The sequence below is a fragment of the Neoarthrinium moseri genome (genome assembly GCF_022829205.1).
Source record: "Neoarthrinium moseri strain CBS 164.80 chromosome Unknown scaffold5_Wmoseri_CBS_16480, whole genome shotgun sequence".
Taxonomy (NCBI): Eukaryota; Fungi; Ascomycota; class Sordariomycetes; order Amphisphaeriales; family Apiosporaceae; genus Neoarthrinium; species Neoarthrinium moseri.
Genome location: NW_026055119.1, coordinates 850,320 through 873,054, shown reverse-complemented (window position 1 = coordinate 873,054; position 22,735 = coordinate 850,320). Strand labels below are relative to the sequence as shown.

The window sequence follows — 22,735 nt, the reverse complement described above, 5'->3', positions numbered from 1 at the left end:
AACATCCACCGAACCGGAAGCAAATAAAGCAAGCCTAGAGTCCTACAGCAAAGAAAAGGATTCAATCAAAGTCAAAGCCCATTTCAAATACCGACCCATCACACACCGGGGTGGGGAGACCACAATTTTTGTGCTCGACACTGGATTCGATGCGGATGCAGTATGTACAGCACCAATCATGGGCCACGTCGAGTTTAGAACCTGCTAACACTAAATCCTCGGTGCCAAGGAAGAGCAATACCAGAAACATGTCAGAGTCATTGACACGCTTGCTGTAATGAAAGCATGCGGCTCTAAGCCCACTGATCAGGAGTTGGTCAAAGCTTGCAAAGATGATTCAAAATATGTACTCGACATGGACATAGACCACTTCCACGGCATTAATGTCACTCAATACGCCGCATCGAAGCTATACGGAAGTGCATCTGCAGCACAGGTCGTCAATATAACAGTGGCAAAAACGGGTGCAGAGGGCCATGAGAAGCCACTGGAGGCCAACGTCATGCTAGTGTTCAGTATCACCCTCGCCCTACATGAAAATGGTGAATACAATCTGGGAAAATCCGTCATCAACTGTTCTTGGGGGAATAGGCCTGCGCGCAACCGAGGCACTGCATTTGTCTAGCGGTCCAACGCAACTACTACGATCTACTATTAACCATGGAGGAAACATCGTAGCTGCACCGGGCAATGACAATGGAAGTCCCGACACTGTCTCGTGGCCCATTCCATGACGTGCAGTCAAGCTGGATATTGTTTTTGCTACTGCTGGGCCGCTTCACTGACTAAAGTGATGGCAGCATTTCATATATCGAGAGCCCGCTTCAAAACCCGAGGACACCATCAGCAAAATTATTGCTTTCTTAGGTGGCAGCGAAACCAATGCTTCCACTAGATACCCGATTTGTTACAAAGAGGTCATCTTGGTAGACAACACAACATATCAGTGGAAACCCTGCCCGAAATCAAATAAGCCAGCCCCAATCAGAAGCCAAGCACCAGGTAAGATAGTCCTTGAAACGATGCTGCCAAGAAGCAAAAAGACTGGAGAGAAAAACTAAACTGTAGAAAACTCATTTCTATAGGCCCCTGGAACTGAATTACCGTCCTACAAAAGAAACAATGCCCTGCAGAGTGGAACGTCATTCAGTATGTACCACGCCCCTGAAAATGCCGGAGCGTTGCATTTCTAGTGCTTGAGTTTTGCTGAGCTCCTATGCCCATTCAGCCGCGCCGATCGTTTCAGGAGTCCTGGCAAGTGTCATTGTCCTATCGGCTGTAAAGCCAGACCCTGGAAAGCAGAGAGACGCTCTATCGCCGTTCTTGTACGAAATCAACCCCACACCTGAATCCCACCAACTATGTGTTTGTTGGTGGCCGGAACACAAGGCGGATGGCGTTGAGTAGATCTTGGCGAGTCTTGGAAGAAAGGGGCCGGGGAGAACGTACACCTACACGTAGGGAGTGCATGGGAACCACTCATTTGAAGCTGTCTCTTGGTGTTATGTATAAGGCTTTGTGAGCCGAGTCCGGGGTCAAAGTCGAACAAGGCACTCTTTGGTTTACTGGCCTGACAGATTGAATAATCCGATCAAGCAGATATCAGACGGCATAGGCTCTTGATACGTTTACGCCGTGGAAACTCACGTTCTCATATCCCAACCAGTCGCTACCTATAGGGCTCGAGGAATAGAATTGCTAGCAGAGACTGGAGCTTCAGTACCCTAATCAAGGTGTTAGGCAGTGTAGCATCGTCGCAGTCGGGCAGGGCTATCTTCTACTACGCTCCGAACGTGAACTCAGTCATGCGGCGAGATAGTTCCTGAAGTAGAGCGTAGGTGGCTAGACCTTACGTATGCCTGGTTCACGTGTTTCACAGGTGAAAACTGTCATCAACTCAAAGGGCACATGTACTTCCATTGGATGGCCTAACAATACATGCCCGTCCCTTCGAACCCGAGACCACGTTATGTGGCCAGCTTGTCAACCGTACTCAAACAATACAGATGCTCCCTAATCCGAATAGCTTCTCCTGCTCAGAGGTCCTTCATCCTCAACAATAGGCTTCCCCGAGGAGCCAAACGCTCGCAATAGTAAAACCCCATACTCCGTACGCATGGACAAGATGAATTGTTGGGGGTATCTCGACACAATGAAAAGAACCACCAAAAAAAACGCCGGTTCATCAGTTCGGCCGTCCAAACCCCGTGGACTGTGTCGTATGCGCTCTGCCTTTCATGCCCCTTATATTCCACTGTATCGCCCTTCGACGAGGGACAAAAAAAGCACTTGTGTCCGCATATGAAGATTGCAATCCAACATGAAACAGAACGTATCGCAAATTCAAACACTTCGACATGCAACTGTCTGTTGATACACAAGCTCAGCATCGCTCGTGGGTGTGGTTAGGTTGGTCGTTTTCTCTCTTCGAGTTCTTCAAACAGAAGCATGCCAACCAGTCAACCATGGTATCTAGAGACGGCCATCAGGGGTCTCTGGTATCTCCATGGAAACATCCGGATCCGCAGTGTCATGGCGCTGCTCCGTGGGGAGAGTGGCACCAGGTTCAGGACCACGCTCATGTGAAGATGGCAAAGCAACTGCTGGGCTTTTGCGCTTGAACTTAGGACCCTTCAGAGGAGTCCCAGCGAAGGGGATGGTGGAGGTAGCTGTGAATTGGTGTCCCTGGAAAGGCATGGGAGTGTCGACTGTGTTAGGAGCCAACCAGGTGACTGGGGCCGACTGAGGGATAGCTTGTGGTGTAGCACCCTCGGGCTGGTAAGGGACAAAAAGATCCGAATCGCCAGCTGCGCTCGTGGTAGGCGCTTTGGCAACCGGAGGGAATTGGTCGTTCATCGCCGGAGTAATAGGCGCAGGCTGCTGTTGCCAGTTGTCCTTCTGCGGGGTGACAGGCTGGGGAAGAGGGTAAATCACGTCACCGACTTCTGAAGGGGAATTGTTAATCTCATTGCTGTGGAGATGGTGGTCTGGTTGCGAAAATTGGACTTGATCCAACTTGGACTCTTCGATCTTGGGCGTTGATGACGCTTCAGAGGCGAACTGCTCGAGTACGGGTGTATTTGAGCTCTCCCCATGCTTCACACCTGCTCGCCCCTTTTCTCTTGCCTCTTTCATTTCTTTCGTCACAACATTGATCTTGATCTTCCGCATACCGTTAGTGATTCTGTCCAGACCGGTTCCGGAGTCAGAAGTAGCCGTGTCGGGTGTCATCGGCGGCTCCTGAGATATGAAACCTGGACCTACGTCGTGGCTATTAGGTCGGGCAGGACTTGAAGCCTTGCTGGATCGAGCCGAAGCCTGAGCTGAAGCAGAATTGGAGGCCTTGACTTTGGCCTTGGACGGGCTGGACAGAGTCTTGGAAGCTTTCTTGACACTAGCTGTGATAGCTTTTGTACTATCCTTCCTGGCTGTCAAAGGCCGGCTTTTCTTGACGGGCAACATTGTCGTGGTCCTGATACTCAACGATGAGTCTGGCCTGCTAGGCTGGGAAGACTCCGGGTCCGTGCCAAGGTCAGCCAGAGGAAGCGGCGACGGGAGAGGGTCAGTCGTTATGGTCGGCAAAACAGACGAGGCACTAAGCCGTCGGCTTGGCTGACGTTTCTTGCTCGGGGAGACCGCGGTGCCGCGAGCTGTAGTCTGTTGAACACTGTCAGAATCGTGAATGGACACGTGTATGTCTTGAAGGGGTAAAACCTTATCGGTAGCAAGCACAGCTGCGCCGGCCACTGTTCTTCGACGATTCTTGCCCGACTCATCAGGCGGGGCGTAATTCTGCACTGGTTTACGCTCACGGCCACTCTTTCGAACTCCAGGGGGACCATTGTCGGCAGGCTCTGCGAAAGCACTGTCTACAGAGACGGTCAGACGCTCCCGTTGACGCTCTTTCTTGATGCGAATATCCTCCGCGTGGAGCTCGTTCCACGTGATACTGTTCACCTGCCGATTAGTAGGAATAAGTAGTCGCGCCAGTTCTTGTGATGCGGTTGCCCATGAAACAGCAGGTGGAGGAGGGGTCGGCGCTCGAGTGTACGTGGGCTGAGGTCCGGAGGTTAAACTCGAAAGCCCTGAGATGCTACGGCGAGCTTTGGCAAGATCGGAGACTTTTGCATTCGACGCTTGGGTTGGCGAGTAGTAGGTTGGAAGAGGGCCTTCGCGAACCACACGAGGCGGTGGAATGGGGGCGGCCCTTGCTGCATCTAGCTTGTCCAATTCGGCAGCCGTCCACCAATTCGGATCGTACGGAAAGCCAGCATATCTAGGGCGGACTTCGGCATCCGACGAGGTCACAGTGCTACGTCTGCTCATAGGGCTCCCATTCATGGGGCTCCCGGCGCTGACACGGCGACCGAGGCTGCCGATCTCCTCCTTGAAACGGATGTCGTTTCCGGCGAGCCCCGTGAGGTGGCTGAAGACACCGGAGGTGAGGGCTCGATTGCTGTAACCACCTTCGAGGCAGCTGATGATACGGCCATCGACTCCCAAGTCCTCCTCGGCCGCCATCTTGACGACATCGCGGCTGAGTCTGGCGTAGAACTCGGTGGGGACATTGACAGTGTGGCGCTGCATGCCTGGGGTCTCATGCTCGCTGGCATCGAAACCGGCCGACAGGTAGATGGCGGCCCTGGGCTGGCGGCGGGCTTGGCGCCATCTCTGTGCCTCGCGCCGAAGATAAGCTCGGACTTTCTCGAGGAGGGGAGTGTACTTGGTGCGGTATAGATACCAAAACTCGGTTTCGTCTCTCCACTGTTCAAGGTGGACGTTCCAGATGGTCTGGGAATGAGCATCATCGATACACACGCTGGCATCCTTGATGCGGTCCGGATCACCATTTTCGCATGGGTACGAATTGATGTCATGCAGACTGAAGTAGCCGATAGAACCCTTCTTCCAGTTCGCAGCCTTATTCCAGGGGGTAGGATGTGTCCTGGCATTCTTGATACCCTGCGCCCGTTGGTTGTGATCCCAGGTGATCTCCTGCGAGCCATCTCCGTGGTGGAGATCGAAATCGATGATGGCAGCGTGGGTAGCCTCGTGATTCATGAAGGAATGCATAATTCCAACATGGACATTGTTCAGCCAGCAGAAGCCATGAGGAAAGTCGGCATTGCAGTGGTGACCCGGGGGCCGTATGGCGACAAAAGCCCTCTTGGTTGCCGAATCATTGAAGACACGGTCCACAGCTTCGCAGGTGGCGCCGAGAGCTCCCTCGAAGGCGGAGGTGGATGCCTCGCTAAGAAAAAGATCTCCTTCGTGGAAGGCATCGGGAGGCTTAGCGCCGGGACCGCGGTCGATATCGGGTCGCTTGATCTCGAGGGTGCCTTGTGTAAGATGCGACTTTGCAGCGGCGCAGATGATCTTGAGCTCGTCCATCCACTTCTTGCCATGGACGTTGGCCACGATGGGGGAGTTCAGGGGGAGCTGGCGGTCGGTCTTGACGATCTCAAAGGGGACTTCCAGGGTAGATGGGTCGAGGTCGGGGTGGATGGCCGCCTTTCCGCCCTCATGCCTCTCGCCGAGACGGACATAGGCGGCAGCAGCTCCGATTGTGACGGCCTGAAGTCGCTCAGGGCGCTCGACAATGGTCGACAGGCCATATTCATCGGTGCCGTGCGCACGCTCGAACCGGTGGGCGTAGCATGCGTCCTGTAGGATAACAGCCGTGGCGGCGGCCTTGGCCGAAGTCGGACCGTGGTTCTTCTCGAGCTCTGCCTTGAAGAAGTCGGCAGCCACAGAAGCCTCGGTCCTCTGGGGTCTCGATCTCTCTAGGTCTTCCATGTTGTACTGGGCGCTGCCATTTGTAGGAGTTCTAGAGAGGGTGGGCGAAAAGAGCGTGGAGGAAGGACGCCTCGAGGGCGTGGTGCCGTTGACAGATCGCAACGAGCCTGTGGAGGACTTTTTCAAAAGGGTGGGAGTAGCGGATCTGCTCTGGGCTTGCGAGCTGAGACCCGAGAAGGAGCGAGAGGCAGGACTCTTGGGATTCTTGGCTCGAAGCTGGGGACTCGGGGACGAGCCACCGGTCAGTCTGTCGAGGGTAGAGAGCGAGGGGCCGGCGGGATGAGGGGATGTAGAGGTTGCGCGAGAGGGAGACGGCGAGGAGTTGGAGGTCGTGGAGAGCGAGAGGTTGTTCAACGAGAGTAGGAGGTCCGCATCAGCGGCTGCGTTTGCAATCGAGGGGAGGGCTGACGGCGACGACGACGATAACGTGGGTCCCTCGCCGTCGTCCTCGAGCTTGACCCGCAGGCCTTCAGACCCGTCCGGGGCAGCCATGGCTGGTGTTGCCCCGTGGCAGCGAAAGTGGGGAGTGAAATTTGGTATTGGGTAGATATGGAGGTTGGTACCTCCGAGGGATGCGACGGCAGAGCTGGACAGGTTCCGCGGAGGAGTTGCGGAGGGGTTGTCGAGAGTTGTCGAGGTGAAGCTATTCGCAACCTGGAAACGGTAAATGCGATTGATGCTACGCGAAGCGCGTCGGGGACCCCTGGCCGCCCCACTCTCGCTTTGTTATCGTCGCGATAAGATCACGTGCCCGTCTCCCGGGCCAACCAGCAGCGTCGCATCGCGACCCCGGATTTACATAGGTAGTACCAATCTACAGCGCCAGCACCACCCAGACTTTTAGTTGCCCCTCCACTGACGTCGGCCCCAAGCCCGTCACCTGCAGGCCAGTCTCCCATCCCACCTGTAGGCGGCCAGTACATAGTATTGGTTATACCTAGGCTCTATGAAGGATGATCCCACAGTAGACACCTTCACTGGAGACGCGGTGATATAGGCAAGTACCTCGCGTGATGCGTTTCTTGCAGCATTATCAAACAATTACATTCATGCAATCATTCATTGTTGTCAGGTCTGAACACACAGTACTACTTGATGTATACAAGTCCATGCCGTCCCGTCCTGTCAAATCCATCCCACCTTTTTTTTTTGGCCCCACCACGCCGTTGCCGGAGGCTCTAGCGGCCATCAGCCCAGTCCCGCCAGTCCCGCCAGTCCGCCAGCGACTATTTCGGATTGTTAAGCAGAAGATCCCTATATGCATCACCCCATGACCTGAAACTATTTCGCACAGCGCCAAACTCCCATCGATACCCATTACGCAGCAGTCGAAGTGCTTTACTCACACTCCGAGAGCACATTTTCGCGTCTTCGGAACGAGCTCTGCGTAGCAGACAGCAACGAGCCGACCTCCCCGCCCCGCCGAACGGCGCATCTGCCGCCCTCTTTCCGGATACCCCCCACCCCCAGACCAGACAACAGCCCGCCGTCATGGCGCCCTCGCTCGAGGAGCCCGACGCCGTCCAGGACGTCCTGTCCAACCCCCTCAAGGCCAAACCGCAGCTCGTGGCCCCGGAGCCCGAGCACTGCCCCGGGCCCGAGTCGGAAAAGGCCGGCCAGGCCGACTCGTGCGCCGGGTGCCCGAACCAGGCCATCTGCGCGTCGGCGCCCAAGGGCCCGGACCCGGACATCCCGCTGATCTCGGCGCGGCTGTCGGGGATCCAGCACAAGATCCTGGTGCTGTCGGGCAAGGGCGGCGTGGGCAAGAGCACCTTCACGAGCCTGCTGGGCCACGCCTTCGCCGCGCGCGACGAGACCACGGTCGGCATCATGGACACGGACATCTGCGGGCCCTCGATCCCCAAGATGATGGGCGTCGAGGCCGAGACCATCCACGTCTCGGGCACCGGCTGGTCGCCCGTCTGGGTCACCGACAACCTCGGCGTCATGAGCATCCAGTTCATGCTGCCCAACCGCGACGACGCCATCATCTGGCGCGGCCCCAAGAAGAACGGCCTGATCAAGCAGTTCCTCAAGGACGTCGAGTGGGGCGACCTCGACTTCCTGCTGGTCGACACCCCGCCCGGCACGAGCGACGAGCACCTGAGCGTGAACAGCTTCCTCAAGGAGAGCGGCATCGACGGCGCCGTCATGCTGACGACGCCGCAGGAGGTCGCCCTGCTGGACGTGAGGAAGGAGATCGACTTCTGCCGCAAGGCCGGCATCAAGGTTCTGGGCCTGGTGGAGAACATGAGCGGCTTCGTTTGCCCCAACTGCACACACGAGAGTCAGATATTCAGGGCGACGACGGGAGGAGGCGCGGCGCTGGCAAAGGAGATGGGAATTCCGTTCTTGGGCGAGGTCCCATTAGACCCGCGGATAGGGAGGGCGTGTGACTACGGGGAGAGCTTCTTTGAGGCGTTCCCAGACAGCCCGGCCTGTACAGCACTGAAAAAGGTCGTCAGGGGGCTCGGGGAACAATTGGGCGTGGACCCCAAGCAGATCCTCCCGGACGAAGGCTAGACAGCACAAGAAATCAAAAAGATGTAAAATGTGACGCGTGTTATCGCGATCGTGACTCTGCTTGCATGCCACACCGTGGTATTGTCCCCGACACTCGAACCTTGCCCCGTCTGGATCCCAGCCGCAGAGCTACATCTATTCCGAAGATCCCAACTTCTTGGGGAGTTCCTCCAAATCCTCGGCGCTCTCTAGGTCGATAACCCTGCCGACCTCGCTCGTGTTGCGCATCAGCTCCTTGGCGCCGGCATACAGCATGCGCAGCTCGTTGTTGGCCGTGATCGGGAGGTAGTACAGCATGACGTAGGGGACGGAGAGGCGGCCGGACGGCTGCATACACACATTAAGGAGTTAGCACAAGTATGGAGATACCGCAGGAACTTCAACCCAGAGCGTTGGAGGCCGTCACGTACCAGCGTCAGGGGGTAGCTCAGCAGCACGAAGCGCGGCGAGTGGTCCGGCAGGTCGTCGCCGATCTCCTCGAGAGTCTTGTAGACGACCTTGTCTTCGTCCTGCTTGATCTCGTGCGTCTTCTTATCGATCGTGTCTGTGGGTGGTCGCCAGCGCTTTCGGTCAGCCCGTCCACCGGCTCTCTACTGGCCTGGCGCGGCGACAGCAGCGGCAGCAGCAGAGACGTACATACAAATCACGGCTTGCGGGTCGTTGGACCTCGAGGTCCCCAGGCGGAACTTGCGCAGGTGGTCCTTGGTCTCTTGCGAGAAGGTGTAGAGTCTTGCTTCGGAGCTCTGGGACGTGTCAGGCATGCCACATTCCTCCAAGGTCGGGGAGCATGTGCTGGGATAGGTGTAGAGCGGGGTGAGCTCGCATACCATTGTTCTGAGTCTATAGGGCTGTCGTAGGTGGGAGTGGTGAGGTATTCGGGTGGACTCGGCGTCGTTCACAGTCTGCACTTGGAAGATAATTGATAGGGCTGGCTATAGTATCGCAGTCGTAGGATTGCTTGGAGTCGCAAATCTTGGTTACCTACTCACCTCACAGCGCTCAAGGCTCCAGCTGCCCCTCGATCAAATGACGAGCGCGCGGGAAGCTCCTTAGCGCGGGGCCCGAGTACCCTCCAGCCTCAGGCCTGTCGGGGGGCTCCACTGCGGTACAGCGGGCGGCCCACCGGCTGCCCCAAGACGGGCGAACGACATCATCACTGCCCACTGCCCTGGTCCCTCAGCGGAAGCTGCACTGACCCCAGACCGGACGGAAGACACGAGAGTTCTGCGAACTGCCCCGAAGCTGCCTGCGTTTTCTCGTTTCGATACCTACAGTCGTTCCACCCTGCTGCCTGGTTGATTTGGCGTCCGTTTCATTCCAGCTCTACCGCACTAGTCGCTGAGGTTCTCCTTTGTCGTCCCACGTCCGTATTAATGATCTCCCGCATCTCACAGCTGGCACGACATCTCTCGCGACCCGGACCGGCTTTTGGACATCTCTCTGCAGCGGCGTCCTCCAGATCCAGTGGTCTGGCATCCCGAATCATGGCTTCCGCAGACGAGCGCAATACGCGCACCATCCACACCGCCGCGTGTTTGATTATTGGCGATGAGGTGCTCGGTGGAAAGGTTGGTCTGCACAGTCGGTGATTATGAGAATGGGACTAACATGGATGCAGACTGTCGATGTATGAACTCTTCAAGAAATGGCGCCACATGTCCCTTCTGCGGAGCTAACATTTGCGAATAGACAAACTCGGCTTACATGGCAAAGTGGTGCTTTCAGCTAGGAATTGTACGTTGCCTCTGTTTCCTGCCATGCACGATCAACAGCTGACATGCTCCTCAGAATCTGAAGCGAGTCGAGGTCATAGAGGATGACGAGGACGAGATCGTCGAGGCCGTCCGCAGAATGAGCGATCGATACGATTTTGTCGTCACCAGGTAAGACTAATCTGAGTCGGCTTTGTTGGCGTACGACTGACTCCTGAGCAGTGGCGGCATTGGACCAACGTGAGTATAACATCGCAGCTCGCAACATGTGGCCTGGCAACTAATGGAACAAGTCACGACGACATCACGTATCAGTCGATCGCCAAGGCTTTTGGCATCAAACTCGTCCTCCATGATGATGCGTATCAGCGCATGAAGAAGCTCAGCAAGCCACACAAGTCGCAGCCCAACTTCAGCTGGGATGTTGAGTCTCCGGCGAAGACGGCCCGCCTGAGAATGGTCGAGCTGCCTATTGATGAGTCTCGCGATGTCTCCAAGCAGGTCATCTTCCCCCGCGACGAGCTCTGGGTGCCCGTCTCTGTGGTCAATGGGAATATCCACATCCTACCGGGTGTCCCCAGATTATGTCAGTTATTAGCGCTTCCCTCTATTTGCAACCAATGACAGGTCGGTCCGCCTACTTTACTAACTACACGCAGTCGAGAGCCTCCTTGATGGACTCAAACCATCCATTGTCCCTCGCCTCGTTGATCCGGAGGGCAAAGGCACGGCCCGCATCATCATCTCCACGCCCATGGCCGAAAGTGCTGTCGCGGGCTATCTTACCGATTTGGCAGCAAGGGTAGCGTCCAAGGGCGTCAAGGTTGGCAGCTACCCGCGATGGGGCAAGCAGAACAATTCTGTGACTCTCGTTGGTCGTGACAAGGAGTTTCTAGAGAGTCTAGTGGCCGAGGTTGAACAGAACGTGCAAGGAAAGCGTGTCCTTGTTGAGGGAGAGGACGACGAAGCTGAGAATCCGTCTTCATAAGCCAAAGTTGGGCTATACAGTTCTATCCTTTGCCTTATCTAATGCAGAGGTATAGTGACCTTCTTTTACATATTCTGGTGTCGTTTTAGAGATATGCCGTGGATTTGGTACGTCGAAAGCGGGTGGCATAGACCCGCAAGCCATAAGAAAAGAGCAGAAAGTGATTTGAGTGCCTATGCGCTTCTAATAATCTGACAAGGCAACCAGTCACTGGGCTCTCAATTATGATTTTGGGCTGTCCGAGGATAGAAATCAATGTCAAGAGACCCGAGAGAAAGATCCTGCAAACGAAATGTTGACCGGGGCAACGCTGCAGATGATTTCAGAGCCAAGTCACGATCCGTTGGAATGCTCTGAATCTCGACGGTCTCGGCCGCTGCGCTATCCTTGTTCCTGATGCAAAGCTCGCCCTCCATTCCTTCATCAAACTCGAAGAGGAGGCAGATATGGCCGAAGTGCACAACAAAGTGAAGATAGTCGCCTTGGATACAGCGTCGAAACGGTAGATCTTGCCTTGACAAACGAAAATTATCCCGTTTGATACGTCGGGGACTCCTCGCTGTTGTGTTCGAACTTCCGTCCTCATGAACCGTGAGCTTGCTCGAGTTGAATTCGTCATGACGTCCTCGTGCTGTAGACGGTATGCTAACGCCACTGAGAGCTGTACTAGCTGAAGCACTCGACAGTGGTAGAAACGTCCTGCTTTGCATAACGTACGGGGAAAATAATTGTTGACCAAGCCCCCTGTGGCGATCAATCTCTTGCTGCATTGTGGTGATCATATGTCCAAGCACGGTTCTGAAGGAGACAGCCTGTTCTTCACTCATCCAATCGACATCTGGGAGTGTCCATTTGGGAAACAGCCGCCCATGTGTGCATGAGACATCGTACTTACTCTGAGTTTGGAGGAAAAGATTGCATAAATAGCAAGCCGATTTGCTGCAACCGATAGCTCTCGGTCGGAGCTGGTCACCATTCCTCTCCCAATGGAGAACTTGCAGCATCTCGGCATGGACAAAACGTTCATTTCCAGCGCCCGGCCAACGCAGGCCGCGGAAAGATTCGATGACCTGTACCTCGATGGTCCTGAAAACACTGCGGTATCGTGGGTTTCGAGACATCTTCAGCAAGTCCTTGCAGGCATAGTAATATCGCGCAAGCTTGTCTATCTGTCGCACCTCGGATCTCCGGCACACGTTGGACGACGGCGCAAGTGACCGGAGGGCACCCTCCAATGACTTTCCGGGTCCAGTGGCGGAGATATCGACACAGCTTTTGATGATTTCCGCGATTATTTCGTTCATCCTGATGCTGTCTGTTTTCACATCTATGGGTTTTAAGACTTCGGCGAGCCCATCAAGATTGGTAAGGAGGCTCTGAGGGAGAGAGCCGACCTCAACTAAGCCCTGTAATACCTGTCTGAGGCCCCGGATTTGACAGAGCAAAGATGAGGGTCGGCCTACGATATAAGCGGGAGGTCTTTGCCATGGTGGCCGAAGGCGTCCGAGGATACGACTGTGACTGAAATCCAGCACCTTTTGGAATGCCTTCTCCAGGAACTCGTCTCGGTGAATTGCTGCTTGAAATTAGCCAATGATGTCATGGCATTAGCTGAGCCCAAATAGCTGTACCGTTCGTAGCGATTCCACTTGCGTATGACAGTAATTCCCTGATCCCGGTTACAATATCTTGGGAAGGTGTTTGGTTGCTGGCAATCAATACTCTCATCCCATCTTGATGCTCCTGAATAGTGACAGCTGATACAGTCCTAACACCTTCTTCGCACTGCGCAAGGAACGCCAGGTTATCCGTGATCTGAAGCTCGTCGTCAAAATTCAAAGTGTGTTCATTCTCGAATTCATTCTGAACTCGCAGCCTTCCGCGATATAACCGTTCCTCACATGGTGTATCGCCCAAGCGAAACAGTTCATCAACCGCTCGATGGAATTCGAGTTTCAACTGGGGTGTCCAGAAGTTCATAATATGGACTGTCTGTTTGAGTGCCTTTGGGCATCGAAGGAAGCTTGGGCAGCACCTACATTGAGTATGCAGGCACATAAAATGCCGATAGGCCGCGCATCCTGACCCCACCTCTGCATGTCTGCTGCAAGCCGGCGTGTTCCTTTCCATTTGACCTGAGAGTCATCATCTTGGAAGTGATCACAATCTATCTAAAATCAAGACAATGAAAGTCGCACGATCCTTCGTTCCCGTGAGAGAAAGAATCATTGGTCCGGGTTCGTGCACAAGGGCCTGAGAGCTCTCGGCTTATTCTCGCTATACCATGCAGCAGGGGTTTGATTCGGCGTGTTTAGCATCTATTGCAAGGTGTCTCCACATCGCTTGCGTCTTGATATATGAGTTATGCAATTCTTGACCAGTGCATGTGAGGAAAGCTTGTTTCAGTTGAAGATGAGGACGGGGAAGCTGAGAAGACATCTTCACAATTCGGTTGCGTACATGTTTATGTGGGCCACTGGATGATTTGCGTCAGTGCCTCTTCCCGGTACAGCTGGAATGGTGGTTGTATGATCTCAAGTAGATAGTTTCCTCGAGAAAGTCATTAGCATTTTGAGACACTAGCTTTATATGTGCGATTAAACGTTGATAACATGGCTCATTCCACTGTCACTCTGGCCAGAATCAGTTGAAAGTCAATATGATGACAAGGATCATGCTATGCGATTTCTTCCGCTACATTTGTGCGTAACACCAATTTTTCCGATTGATTTTCTACTCCTGAATGTCCTACATGTAGCATAGCGAAGACCGAAAAGCAATAATGGATTCGTACGACATCAACCAGGCGATTGCCTGTATAGACATAATCGCTGACGCGGAAAATATAGATGGAAAGACACCGCTGATGACAGCAATCTAGTACAATCACATCAGCATTTCTCATATGTTGATAGGTGCCGAGGCTGCGACAAAATCCAGTCGCTGGGAAGCTTGGTTGCTTAAGATGGTATGGATCTTCAGCCAACCAACGCCAAGTATAGGCCAGAACGTGATCGTGATGCATTCGAATATATTGGTTGTTGAAGCTCAAGTTGTCGCATGGTTTAGCACAACCTCGCCACTTGATTACTCATATTATGAATTTTTCGAGGTACTGGCTGAAATCGACAATTTTCCGGGCTTTGAGTGAAGAGTACGACGGTAAAAAATCATCTTTCGGCAAGCCCTAGATTTTCTCTGAGCCAATGTGCGGTCGCACCCATCGTCCCGTTCAAAGAGTAAAGATCGCCGTATTCAGCCATGACCAAGGCTGGTCTGGCTACAAGTACCAACATGGAACTTATGAGGACTCATTCAAGTGGTTTGAGATATCATCCCACAAGTCCGAGGGAACAACGGTGACCTTCACGAGGATGCACGTCCCAGACAACATAATTTCCATGTGAGCTGTATCACCAGGAGACATATTGGTCTGTTAGGAGCAATTTTAAGATGGAGCTGGTACTTGGTTGAGTAAAGTCTGTACCGGCGATTGCATCGGTGTTATATCACGAGCAATGTGTCCTGGATGGATGGATTTTGTTGAGAGGGCTGGAATCGATAGTCTGTCAAGTTGTATTGCGTGATTGGTCAGAGAACTTTTGGATCTGGTATCAAATTGGCATATAATTTGGAGATTGGGTTATGTCGTAAGCAGACCTGCATGTAATAACTCAATTGGTAAATGCTATGTGCGACGCCACTATTATTCTCAACACCTTTGATTGTAGAATGGTAGTGAAACAGAGTTTGTCCATCATCTCCTGGGTAAGGTGATGTAGGATGTTAGAAAAAGACAAGCTGAGTTTCTTGCCACAATGGCGAGGTGCAATCTGGTCATTGCGACCTATGCATAGTATAAAATAAAGAAAACAGTTGCATTGTTCCGTATATGAAACACACACTCATCATAGTGACTTGGACTACGATTGAGAATACCCGCGAGAACGTTTTGTCGAGAAGCCACACCGATGTGTAGTATTGTTGGGGCAGTACAAAGTACCTTTGATCTGGTGGTGAAATTGGTCCAGACAAGAGCCCGGTATGATGCACCAAAAGGTACGAAGTCAGACGCCAGTCAGACAATTGTTGCAACGTAGTGAGAAGATGAAATATAAGCTCGGATGGCTCGGCGTTTTGTTACGACGCTACATTTTAGCCTCGATCTTTTAACTGCAGTATTGTTAGCCTCCATCTCGAATGGTCATAACGTGACTCCGTCTTAGCGGTAATCGCTCCACAAAAAGCCACCTTGGTCAATTACCATCGGAAAAGTCATACCTCTATAGCCCTTCTCATCACTTCCAATCCTTGTGCGGATACCGGTCCGATGGAACCTATAGTTGGAGTATTTTTGGGATGTCTATCTTTGACATTTGTCTTGGTTCCTGAGTAGTCATGTGACCTGTTGCGAAGATAGTCGTCATTGACACCGAAAGGACCTATCGGAGCGACATCACCGTTGGCTTCGGCTCCGGAGAAGTCATCGTGTAGAGCAGCTTGACCTTGTTGGCGAGGGACTTGCGATGCTGGGGGGTCAGCGACGGGTCCTGGACGGCTGCCAGAGGAACTCTGGTAGGTGTTGGGGGAATTCGACCATGGCAACAAAGCATTGTCACCCGAGGGCTCGGTTCGCGTTGCACTATTTCCTCTGGTGCTTGGGGAACCCCTCCATACAGTGACAGTATTACTGTTTGGCTCTTCTGGTAGAGAATTGACCCTATCGGCAATAGATGCGCCTTCACGATTTGCCGATGAAGACGCCATCCTGCAAGTTGTGCGTTTCGTAGGAGGGCTGTGAGGGTGGAAATTATCTTGCTTACAAGGAGTAATGCGGTTCGACATCTTTCCGCGTCCACATTCTTGTAGGACGACAGGAACAGAATCACGCTGGAGTGGAGCCGTGAGGCCGCAAATATGGCCGAAATTGAGGGGTGAAGAGCGATGGCTAAGGCTGGATCTACGAGGACTCCAAGACGCATGTACAAGGCTGCGTGCAAGCCACGTGTAAGCCACGCATGTAAGCCACAATTGTACCAACTACCTCATCACAGAAGAAGTGTGTTAACTCGCCGGAGACCTACGCGTCCATGATGAGTTAACGCCTGTAATGGATGACCTCTCCTCGCGGTCAATCTTCAGCCGTATCGACTATGCCTTGCCCAATTTTGTCGCAAATCAAGTCGCACTTGTCAGTTTGGGTCAGTAAACTGCTGTTCTCCGGACGCTGTGGTAAATGTTCCCCGCCTCAGAATACCTAGATGTTAACCATCACGGCGCTTCGATTGCAACACGACTGAAACTTGGCATCTTTCTATAAACCAATACAACGAGTCCAAGGAAACTCCGTGAAAGCATTTGAATGGAACATGTCGTCGCTTTCCTTCCCTGATTCTTCGTAGAGCCGTGGCAGAGAAGTTGGTCGATAAGGCTGCAACAGCATATACTGATAACGACTAGTCATGTAAGACAAACAATCGAGTTAGGTAAGCTGACTCCAATCGTGCTGGAAATTCATTGGCTCACTTGAGTGCATTTGAGACAATTTAGGAAACTGTCTCTTTATCGACACTTCTCCAAGTCAAGAATTTGAGATCAGAATCGTAGGGGTCGGTGCTTACAGAGAACGCTCGGCGGCATTCAGCCAACAAAACGACGGCTATACTTCGTGCGACTGACTGCCTCCCATATGCATTTTCAACATGAATTGTAATTCAAAACCACTGACATGAGTTCCATTATAGTGGAGAGACTACGCATTGCCAAGCCGTCGGCATCAAGGATTTCGGGGAAAGCCAATGACACTGCTATCAAAACAACGCGCAACATTCAACACTGCTCTTATTAGAATTGTCGAGCCTATCTGAAACCAACCACGTGGAATTCGCGGTCATAACTATCATGTAAATACGTATCTAGCATCGCCTCTGCAAGGACGAAGCAGCTGTGAGTTGCCACTCGGACTTACTATACGAGCTAGGCCATACGCCGTTCTGGGAGGAGGTTAATAAACTCCAGCCTTGAACTGGGGAATAGTGGAGAGGGCAGATATGTGGTAACTTACTTTACCAGGTGCCAAGATTCCGTTAGGATCGATAGCATTCTTGAGGGTCTCGCTAAACTTTAGCAGTGCGTGGTCATTCCAGCTGTATGTACCGGCAATCTGATCCATGAGCGCGAGATGGGTACGGTATTCACCCCATCCATGCGCAGCGCAGTCTTGGATCAACGTACGTATCAGATTATGCACCCTGTTTCTCTGCTCAGTATCCTTGCGGTCAAATACAAGACAAACGATATGGTGCATTTCGCGCATGCCGATGGTGAAAGTGCCGATAAAGTCGAACCCGGCCTCTAGCACTCGCTTCTTGGTGATAGAATACTGCAGATTGGCGGCATCTCCGGTAATCTCGGAGATAGGTGAGAAGAACAAGTGTGCGCCGTTGGGCAGCCAGTCCACCCATTTGAGCTCGTCCGTGCTTGGAATACCGGCAAACGTCTTGGCGCGGATATCTAGGACGCCTGGTGACTTTTTGCCCTCCTCAGGCCAAAAGAACTTGGATCCAGGAATCTGGCCGAAGGTGCCCTTGATGACTTCCCATTGAGCGTTTCGCATGACCTCTGGCCCATACAATGCGCCGTAAAAGTTCCAGCGGCCAATACCAAGCTGATTTTGGATTTGCACAAGCTCCTCCTCTGTTAATGGCCGGTTGACATCCTTATATGATCTCTTTGTGCCCATCACAGCGGCATCAAGGAGAATATGGCGAATGCTTGGAACATTCATCAAAACCATTGCCAACCGGAGTTGACGGATTCTTTCGACGATCTGCGGCAAATCCTCATCCCTTTCGAACGTGATTAAATAAGGCTGGAAGCCCCCGGGGTTGGGCATTAACCACATTCCCACTGAACCACGCAAATTAGCTTCCGCGTTGTCAACACTGATCAGAACTACTAACTCTTAACGACAACCCCGTAATTGCTCTGAGAGAAAATACCGTCATGGTATGGACCATAGCCGTAATTGAATAGCTAGCACGTGATTAGTTCTACTCATCATTCATGGGCGATAGCCACATACTTGCCAGCATCTGTTGCCAGGTTGCTCATCCACAGTCCCGTCAGCCGATGACGCGCTTGGGTTGGGCATAGCACCCATTCCTGTACGAACCAGCTCTCCACTGGGTAGCACAATCTCCATTCCACAATGCATCTGGTATGGCATATCAACAATCCATGTCAGCCGTGCCAGCGGGTCCTGATGCTTACCATGAAGTGGTCACCGTAAGGCGTGTAGCCAACACCACGCTCAATACAGTTTCCCAAGACTGAACCACCTCCGAGGTCAGGGACATCAATCCACAACTTGTCGTTCAACTTCTTCTCAACCAGGTGATCATACAGGTCTTGGTACGTGACTCCTGGCTCCAATAAGCAGTAGGCATTCTGCTCGCTGACCTCCAGCACCTTGTTCATATTTCTTCCCATGTCCAGGCCGATGCTACCCGGCACACGAGGGGCAGCGCCACCGTACCCAACATTACGGCCAATAGAAAAAGGCCACACCGGGACTTTGAACTCGTTGCAGAGCCGCATTATTGCCTGCACGTCCGTGACCTTGCGGGGAGCAACGACCGCAGAGGCGATGAAATAGTCCTTGTCGAAGACGTTGAACATGTCGTGAGCCTTCGAGGGGTCGAGGTATGACTCCTTGTCTAGCACGTCCTCGCTGGTAATGACAGTGACATTCTCGCTTCCTATGACTTCCGTTACAGCCTCTAGATAGGCTTCGAAATGAGAGGCGTCAACCCCGGGCGGAAGAACAAGAGGCTGCTTGAAAGTCATTTTCGAATTTGATGTAAAAATGAAGGTTAATGGCAATGACGCAGATTAATACGGTGGGTATGAATCGCCACTAGCCTATTGATGGTCCTCGGTTCTTCTGTGCTAAACTGTTCGAACTGAAACTTAGATGTTTACGAGAGGTCTTATATATATTCACGTCTTAGGCATTTGTCAATTTCAATCAGGCCCTGGACAGACAACGTTGAAACTGCCGGCCGAGCAACCGTGGCAATCCAATAGTTCCCCGCTGACAGGTCCACAAGCGTTGCCCTCCGCATACCAGCCTGGCTAGCTTGTATCCGTGCGGTCCGCTTAATCGGAGTAACTTCACTAGTTCTGTACGCGTGATGAGAGTCCCTCTTTTATCTGACAAAGCCGTTCGAAACTTTACTTGGCGACCGCTGAATGTGGGGTACAGGGCACGACAGGGCACGACTGCATTATCAGGCGGTGCTGTGTTAATGAATAGATTTTAGTATCCGTCTCGTCATCAATAGCTATAACATTGACTAGCTATCAGGCGGGGCGTATCATGACTGCTTCTAACACCCAAGGTGTTTGGAGGGATTTAGACGGGTTTCACCCACAGTTTATCAACCGTCACACTTCCTGAGAACCTGAACAGTTGCCAGTACGTAAAGGCGCGGCCAAGCAGCCTCATCAGGACTTTAAGTCCATAGAGGCTGCACGAACAATGACCCTGACCACCACTGATTCCCGAGTTTGGGTCTAACAAAAAAGAAAAGAAAAATTTTTCTTTGCATTGTCAATGCGTTAATTTCACTATCATCCAGCCATTGATACCAAAGCAGTGATTTCAAGCTCTTCACTCATCGCCCTAGTTTGTCAGACCTTTCCAGCCGCAGGAGGAGCAAGGGGGCCATGCGGAGTGGAGGGAGTGGGAGGAGTGGGAGAGGTTGGAGGGTTAGGCACCTCAGGCACCTGAGGCTGTTCGGAATCGCCCTTGGGGTCAGGTGCCGGCGCGCACAGGTAGAACTTCGAGAGCTTCTCATACATAACACCAACAAAGTCCTTCTGGCCGTCCTTCTTATAGAAGACACGAAATGCTCCGGGATTACCATTGTTACCTATGTCATCCATTTGTCAGTGTCTCTATTTTCCATGCTTATGACTGTGAAAAGCCCTTCAGTCTTCGGATCATGAACATGGTCAAACTTGCCCTCGAAAATCCTGCCGGGGATGATGGGATACTCTCTGAGCTCGACAACAGCTGCAAATATTCCATCACCATTCTCATACCTGTGAGGATATTTTCTCACAAGATTATCACCGCCCTCTCTGAAATCTGCGGATGCTCTGCCGTTCCCCAAAGCAAGGCCGATGTCGTCTTTGCCCACCAGAGTAGTACCACACATGTAGTCTTTGTGAAATAGATTAGCTACCTGCTTGACCAAACTGTGCCTTGAACACAAATCATCTGGTTGTCTACCTTGGACTTTCTTCCCCTTGGCTCGACCTTCGATAGCCACACTGCCAGGCACCGTTACAGGGCTGGCCTCAGTCGAGGCTCGGAGCCCAAATATCAAAGCACCTTTCAAATTGAAAAACATGTTGCTGGAAGCTGATGCTTGATGATTTGAACAACATACGACAATAGGGGGAACGATAGAATTGAGGTATTGGAATCAAACAGATGCGACTATCAAATGATAACTTTTGGAAAATTAGACATGGACAGGCGCCACTTATAGCGTAGACATTACCATTCTGAAGAGGAGTCTCATATTTTCCGACAGCGTTTCACCAAACAGCGCTGGATTAATTTGATTGCCTTCACCGCCAAGTTTACCCAGGGCGCCCCCCTCGATTTGGCATATGGAATTAACCCATTGCATTGGGCGCACTTGCCATGTGGTCACTACGAGCCGCCTTCGAGGTTGACATAAGGTCATTCGAACTAGTCGGTACAACGACGTTTCAGGTGGCGTGCCTGTAGTTTATCCATGCTTCAAACGCTCTGTGGAGATGTGTGGAAAATGAGACCGACGCAGAGTTGGAGTATTTTGCAACTCCTGGCTCTCAGTTTGCGGGTAAAGACTGGAAAGGATTCAATCGGGAGAGGTGGGATATTTGGGTTCTTGCATTGGATCAAGTTCAGGTATCCTGTGAGACTTCTGACAGGGAATTGATTGAGGTGATGGATATTGCCTTGAAGAATGCCAGGGCGGCGCAGCAAGGGGATCATGCCCAGTGAATATCACCAGGAAGGGCCCTTATATCCAACAACGACAACCTAGAGTCTTGGGAGATAGAGACATCTGTAGATAGAATACGCCATCACGACAAAAAAGAAATATTCACCTCGTTCCAGCTTTACAGGTACATGCTAAGGAATTATACAAGCCCAACCCGCTACTAGTTCTCATCTTTAAGGCTTGGTCTGTAGAACATGCTGGCCACATATTAAACTGGAGTGCTGCTCCTGGGCCATATTCCCCAAGTAACACAACCTCAGCTAACGCAGTCCCCCTCGTTAGTATCGACGAATCGAACGTACATTGTTCGTGTGGCTAAAATAGACGTATAAATCGACGGTCGCCAAACCGAATAATCGTAAAATAAAGGCAGAAAGTGCGATAGTGTATTAAAAGCTACGGAAAAGAGGGAAATTAAATAAACGAAACATAAAAAGCACAGCCACATTTTCTCAAGCCATAATTCTATACCACATCTCACCAGCCCGAGCTCAATATTGCATATAATCGCCGACTTCATTAATTCAGCGATTCTGGAACTCGTCCATGCTAAAATAGCCACCGCTCTACGACAGCGCCGCAGGTTGCTTTCCAACATGTCAATTGTGTTTGCCATTGAATTGCGTCACATTTCTCTTCTGTAGTCAGCCACACAAGGCTGCAAATTTCGAGAGTACATTTTTTTCCCTTGGATAATAGCTGCTAACACACCGGCCACTGCCGACTAGCGAGGTTATTATCAAGGGCTAAGATAAAGCGACCCGTAGGCATCGCTTTACACGATAAACCATGTTCATCAGTCGAGTTTGTCGAAATGTTTGAATTACACATTCAACGATAGACATGTGGAGGAACGATTTGATTATTGACAATAACTTCGTTTTCCGCATATTTATTATAGAATGCAAAACATTTGCAAATTTTCTTGTTCAGAAATCCAATCTTGATAGTGCTCTTGGACATGATCATACCAATGAGGGTTTTGATGCTTTTCCTCAGCATAATTGTAAAGGTCCAGGAGGAAACCACTGCCACTTATTATCTTCCAGTACCCCGGCTCATATTCTCTAAGAACCCATGGATTTCTTGCACCTCTGACAAGGCATACTGTATCACCTGCTTGGGCCATGCTAGACGCCATGCCCAGCTGATGATCAGTCATTGCGAAAATGCTACAGTGTTCGCACTTCGAAATCATGTGAGTTATCTGTTCATCATCGTACTCATGAATAGTAAGGTCCTGTGCTATGATGTGAGTTTCACCAGTTGAGCTGTACTAATGAAGGCCACGTGACTTACAACAGGCCAGTCGTCTTCCAGTAAGAGGTGGTGTAAATCCCTTTCCGTAATATGGCGAAAGGCTTTGCAACAATTAAGCAGGGAACAAACTGCATATGAAAACTCTAACTCACCACTCGAGACGAAATCCGGCCAAAGAGGATGAAATTCGCCCCTTCTTAATGACTCCATAGTCGCAAAAATGTTTTTCACAAGTTTTTCTCTATCTGACTGGTTGTCTGCTTGAAATTGCAACGCAGGGCCAAGTTGACGAATTCGACCACATCGAACACCTTCGACTTTGAGAAGTCCACGTGATAAACCATTGATAGTGGAGGCCGTACTGAGAGTGAAACTTTGGCGAAAGTTTGTGG

General features: G+C 51.8%; 7 protein-coding genes across 7 annotated transcripts; 2 read left to right on the top strand and 5 right to left on the bottom strand.

The window, feature by feature from the left end:
- Positions 1-2,472: 2,472 nt before the first annotated feature.
- JN550_002462 (uncharacterized protein) lies at positions 2,473-6,288 on the bottom strand (the record flags this gene model as incomplete). Its single annotated transcript, XM_049313760.1, has 1 exon — positions 2,473-6,288. One exon carries the CDS (start codon positions 6,286-6,288, stop codon positions 2,473-2,475), a length of 3,816 nt encoding a protein of 1,271 aa, XP_049175753.1.
- Positions 6,289-7,287: 999 nt separating this feature from the next.
- Positions 7,288-8,319, top strand: JN550_002461 (uncharacterized protein; the record flags this gene model as incomplete). The annotated part of the gene is made up of 1 exon (XM_049313759.1): positions 7,288-8,319. One exon carries the CDS (start codon positions 7,288-7,290, stop codon positions 8,317-8,319), a length of 1,032 nt encoding a protein of 343 aa, XP_049175752.1.
- A 135-nt stretch (positions 8,320-8,454) lies between these two features.
- JN550_002460 (uncharacterized protein) lies at positions 8,455-9,149 on the bottom strand (the record flags this gene model as incomplete). Its single annotated transcript, XM_049313758.1, has 3 exons — positions 8,455-8,646; positions 8,730-8,863; positions 8,960-9,149. The coding sequence occupies 3 exons, from the start codon at positions 9,147-9,149 to the stop codon at positions 8,455-8,457; spliced, it is 516 nt and encodes a 171-aa protein (XP_049175751.1).
- A 654-nt stretch (positions 9,150-9,803) lies between these two features.
- JN550_002459 (uncharacterized protein) lies at positions 9,804-11,019 on the top strand (the record flags this gene model as incomplete). Its single annotated transcript, XM_049313757.1, has 7 exons — positions 9,804-9,887; positions 9,938-9,946; positions 10,009-10,053; positions 10,108-10,202; positions 10,254-10,271; positions 10,325-10,617; positions 10,691-11,019. The coding sequence occupies 7 exons, from the start codon at positions 9,804-9,806 to the stop codon at positions 11,017-11,019; spliced, it is 873 nt and encodes a 290-aa protein (XP_049175750.1).
- A 218-nt stretch (positions 11,020-11,237) lies between these two features.
- On the bottom strand, positions 11,238-12,999 carry JN550_002458 (uncharacterized protein; the record flags this gene model as incomplete). The annotated part of the gene is made up of 3 exons (XM_049313755.1): positions 11,238-11,857; positions 11,915-12,595; positions 12,651-12,999. The coding sequence occupies 3 exons, from the start codon at positions 12,997-12,999 to the stop codon at positions 11,238-11,240; spliced, it is 1,650 nt and encodes a 549-aa protein (XP_049175749.1).
- Positions 13,000-16,934: 3,935 nt separating this feature from the next.
- Positions 16,935-18,867, bottom strand: JN550_002457 (uncharacterized protein; the record flags this gene model as incomplete). Its single annotated transcript, XM_049313754.1, has 5 exons — positions 16,935-17,012; positions 17,084-17,928; positions 17,982-18,054; positions 18,104-18,235; positions 18,292-18,867. The coding sequence occupies 5 exons, from the start codon at positions 18,865-18,867 to the stop codon at positions 16,935-16,937; spliced, it is 1,704 nt and encodes a 567-aa protein (XP_049175748.1).
- An 846-nt stretch (positions 18,868-19,713) lies between these two features.
- On the bottom strand, positions 19,714-20,438 carry JN550_002456 (uncharacterized protein; the record flags this gene model as incomplete). The annotated part of the gene is made up of 3 exons (XM_049313753.1): positions 19,714-19,955; positions 20,159-20,248; positions 20,318-20,438. 3 exons carry the CDS (start codon positions 20,436-20,438, stop codon positions 19,714-19,716), a joined length of 453 nt encoding a protein of 150 aa, XP_049175747.1.
- Positions 20,439-22,735: the final 2,297 nt, after the last annotated feature.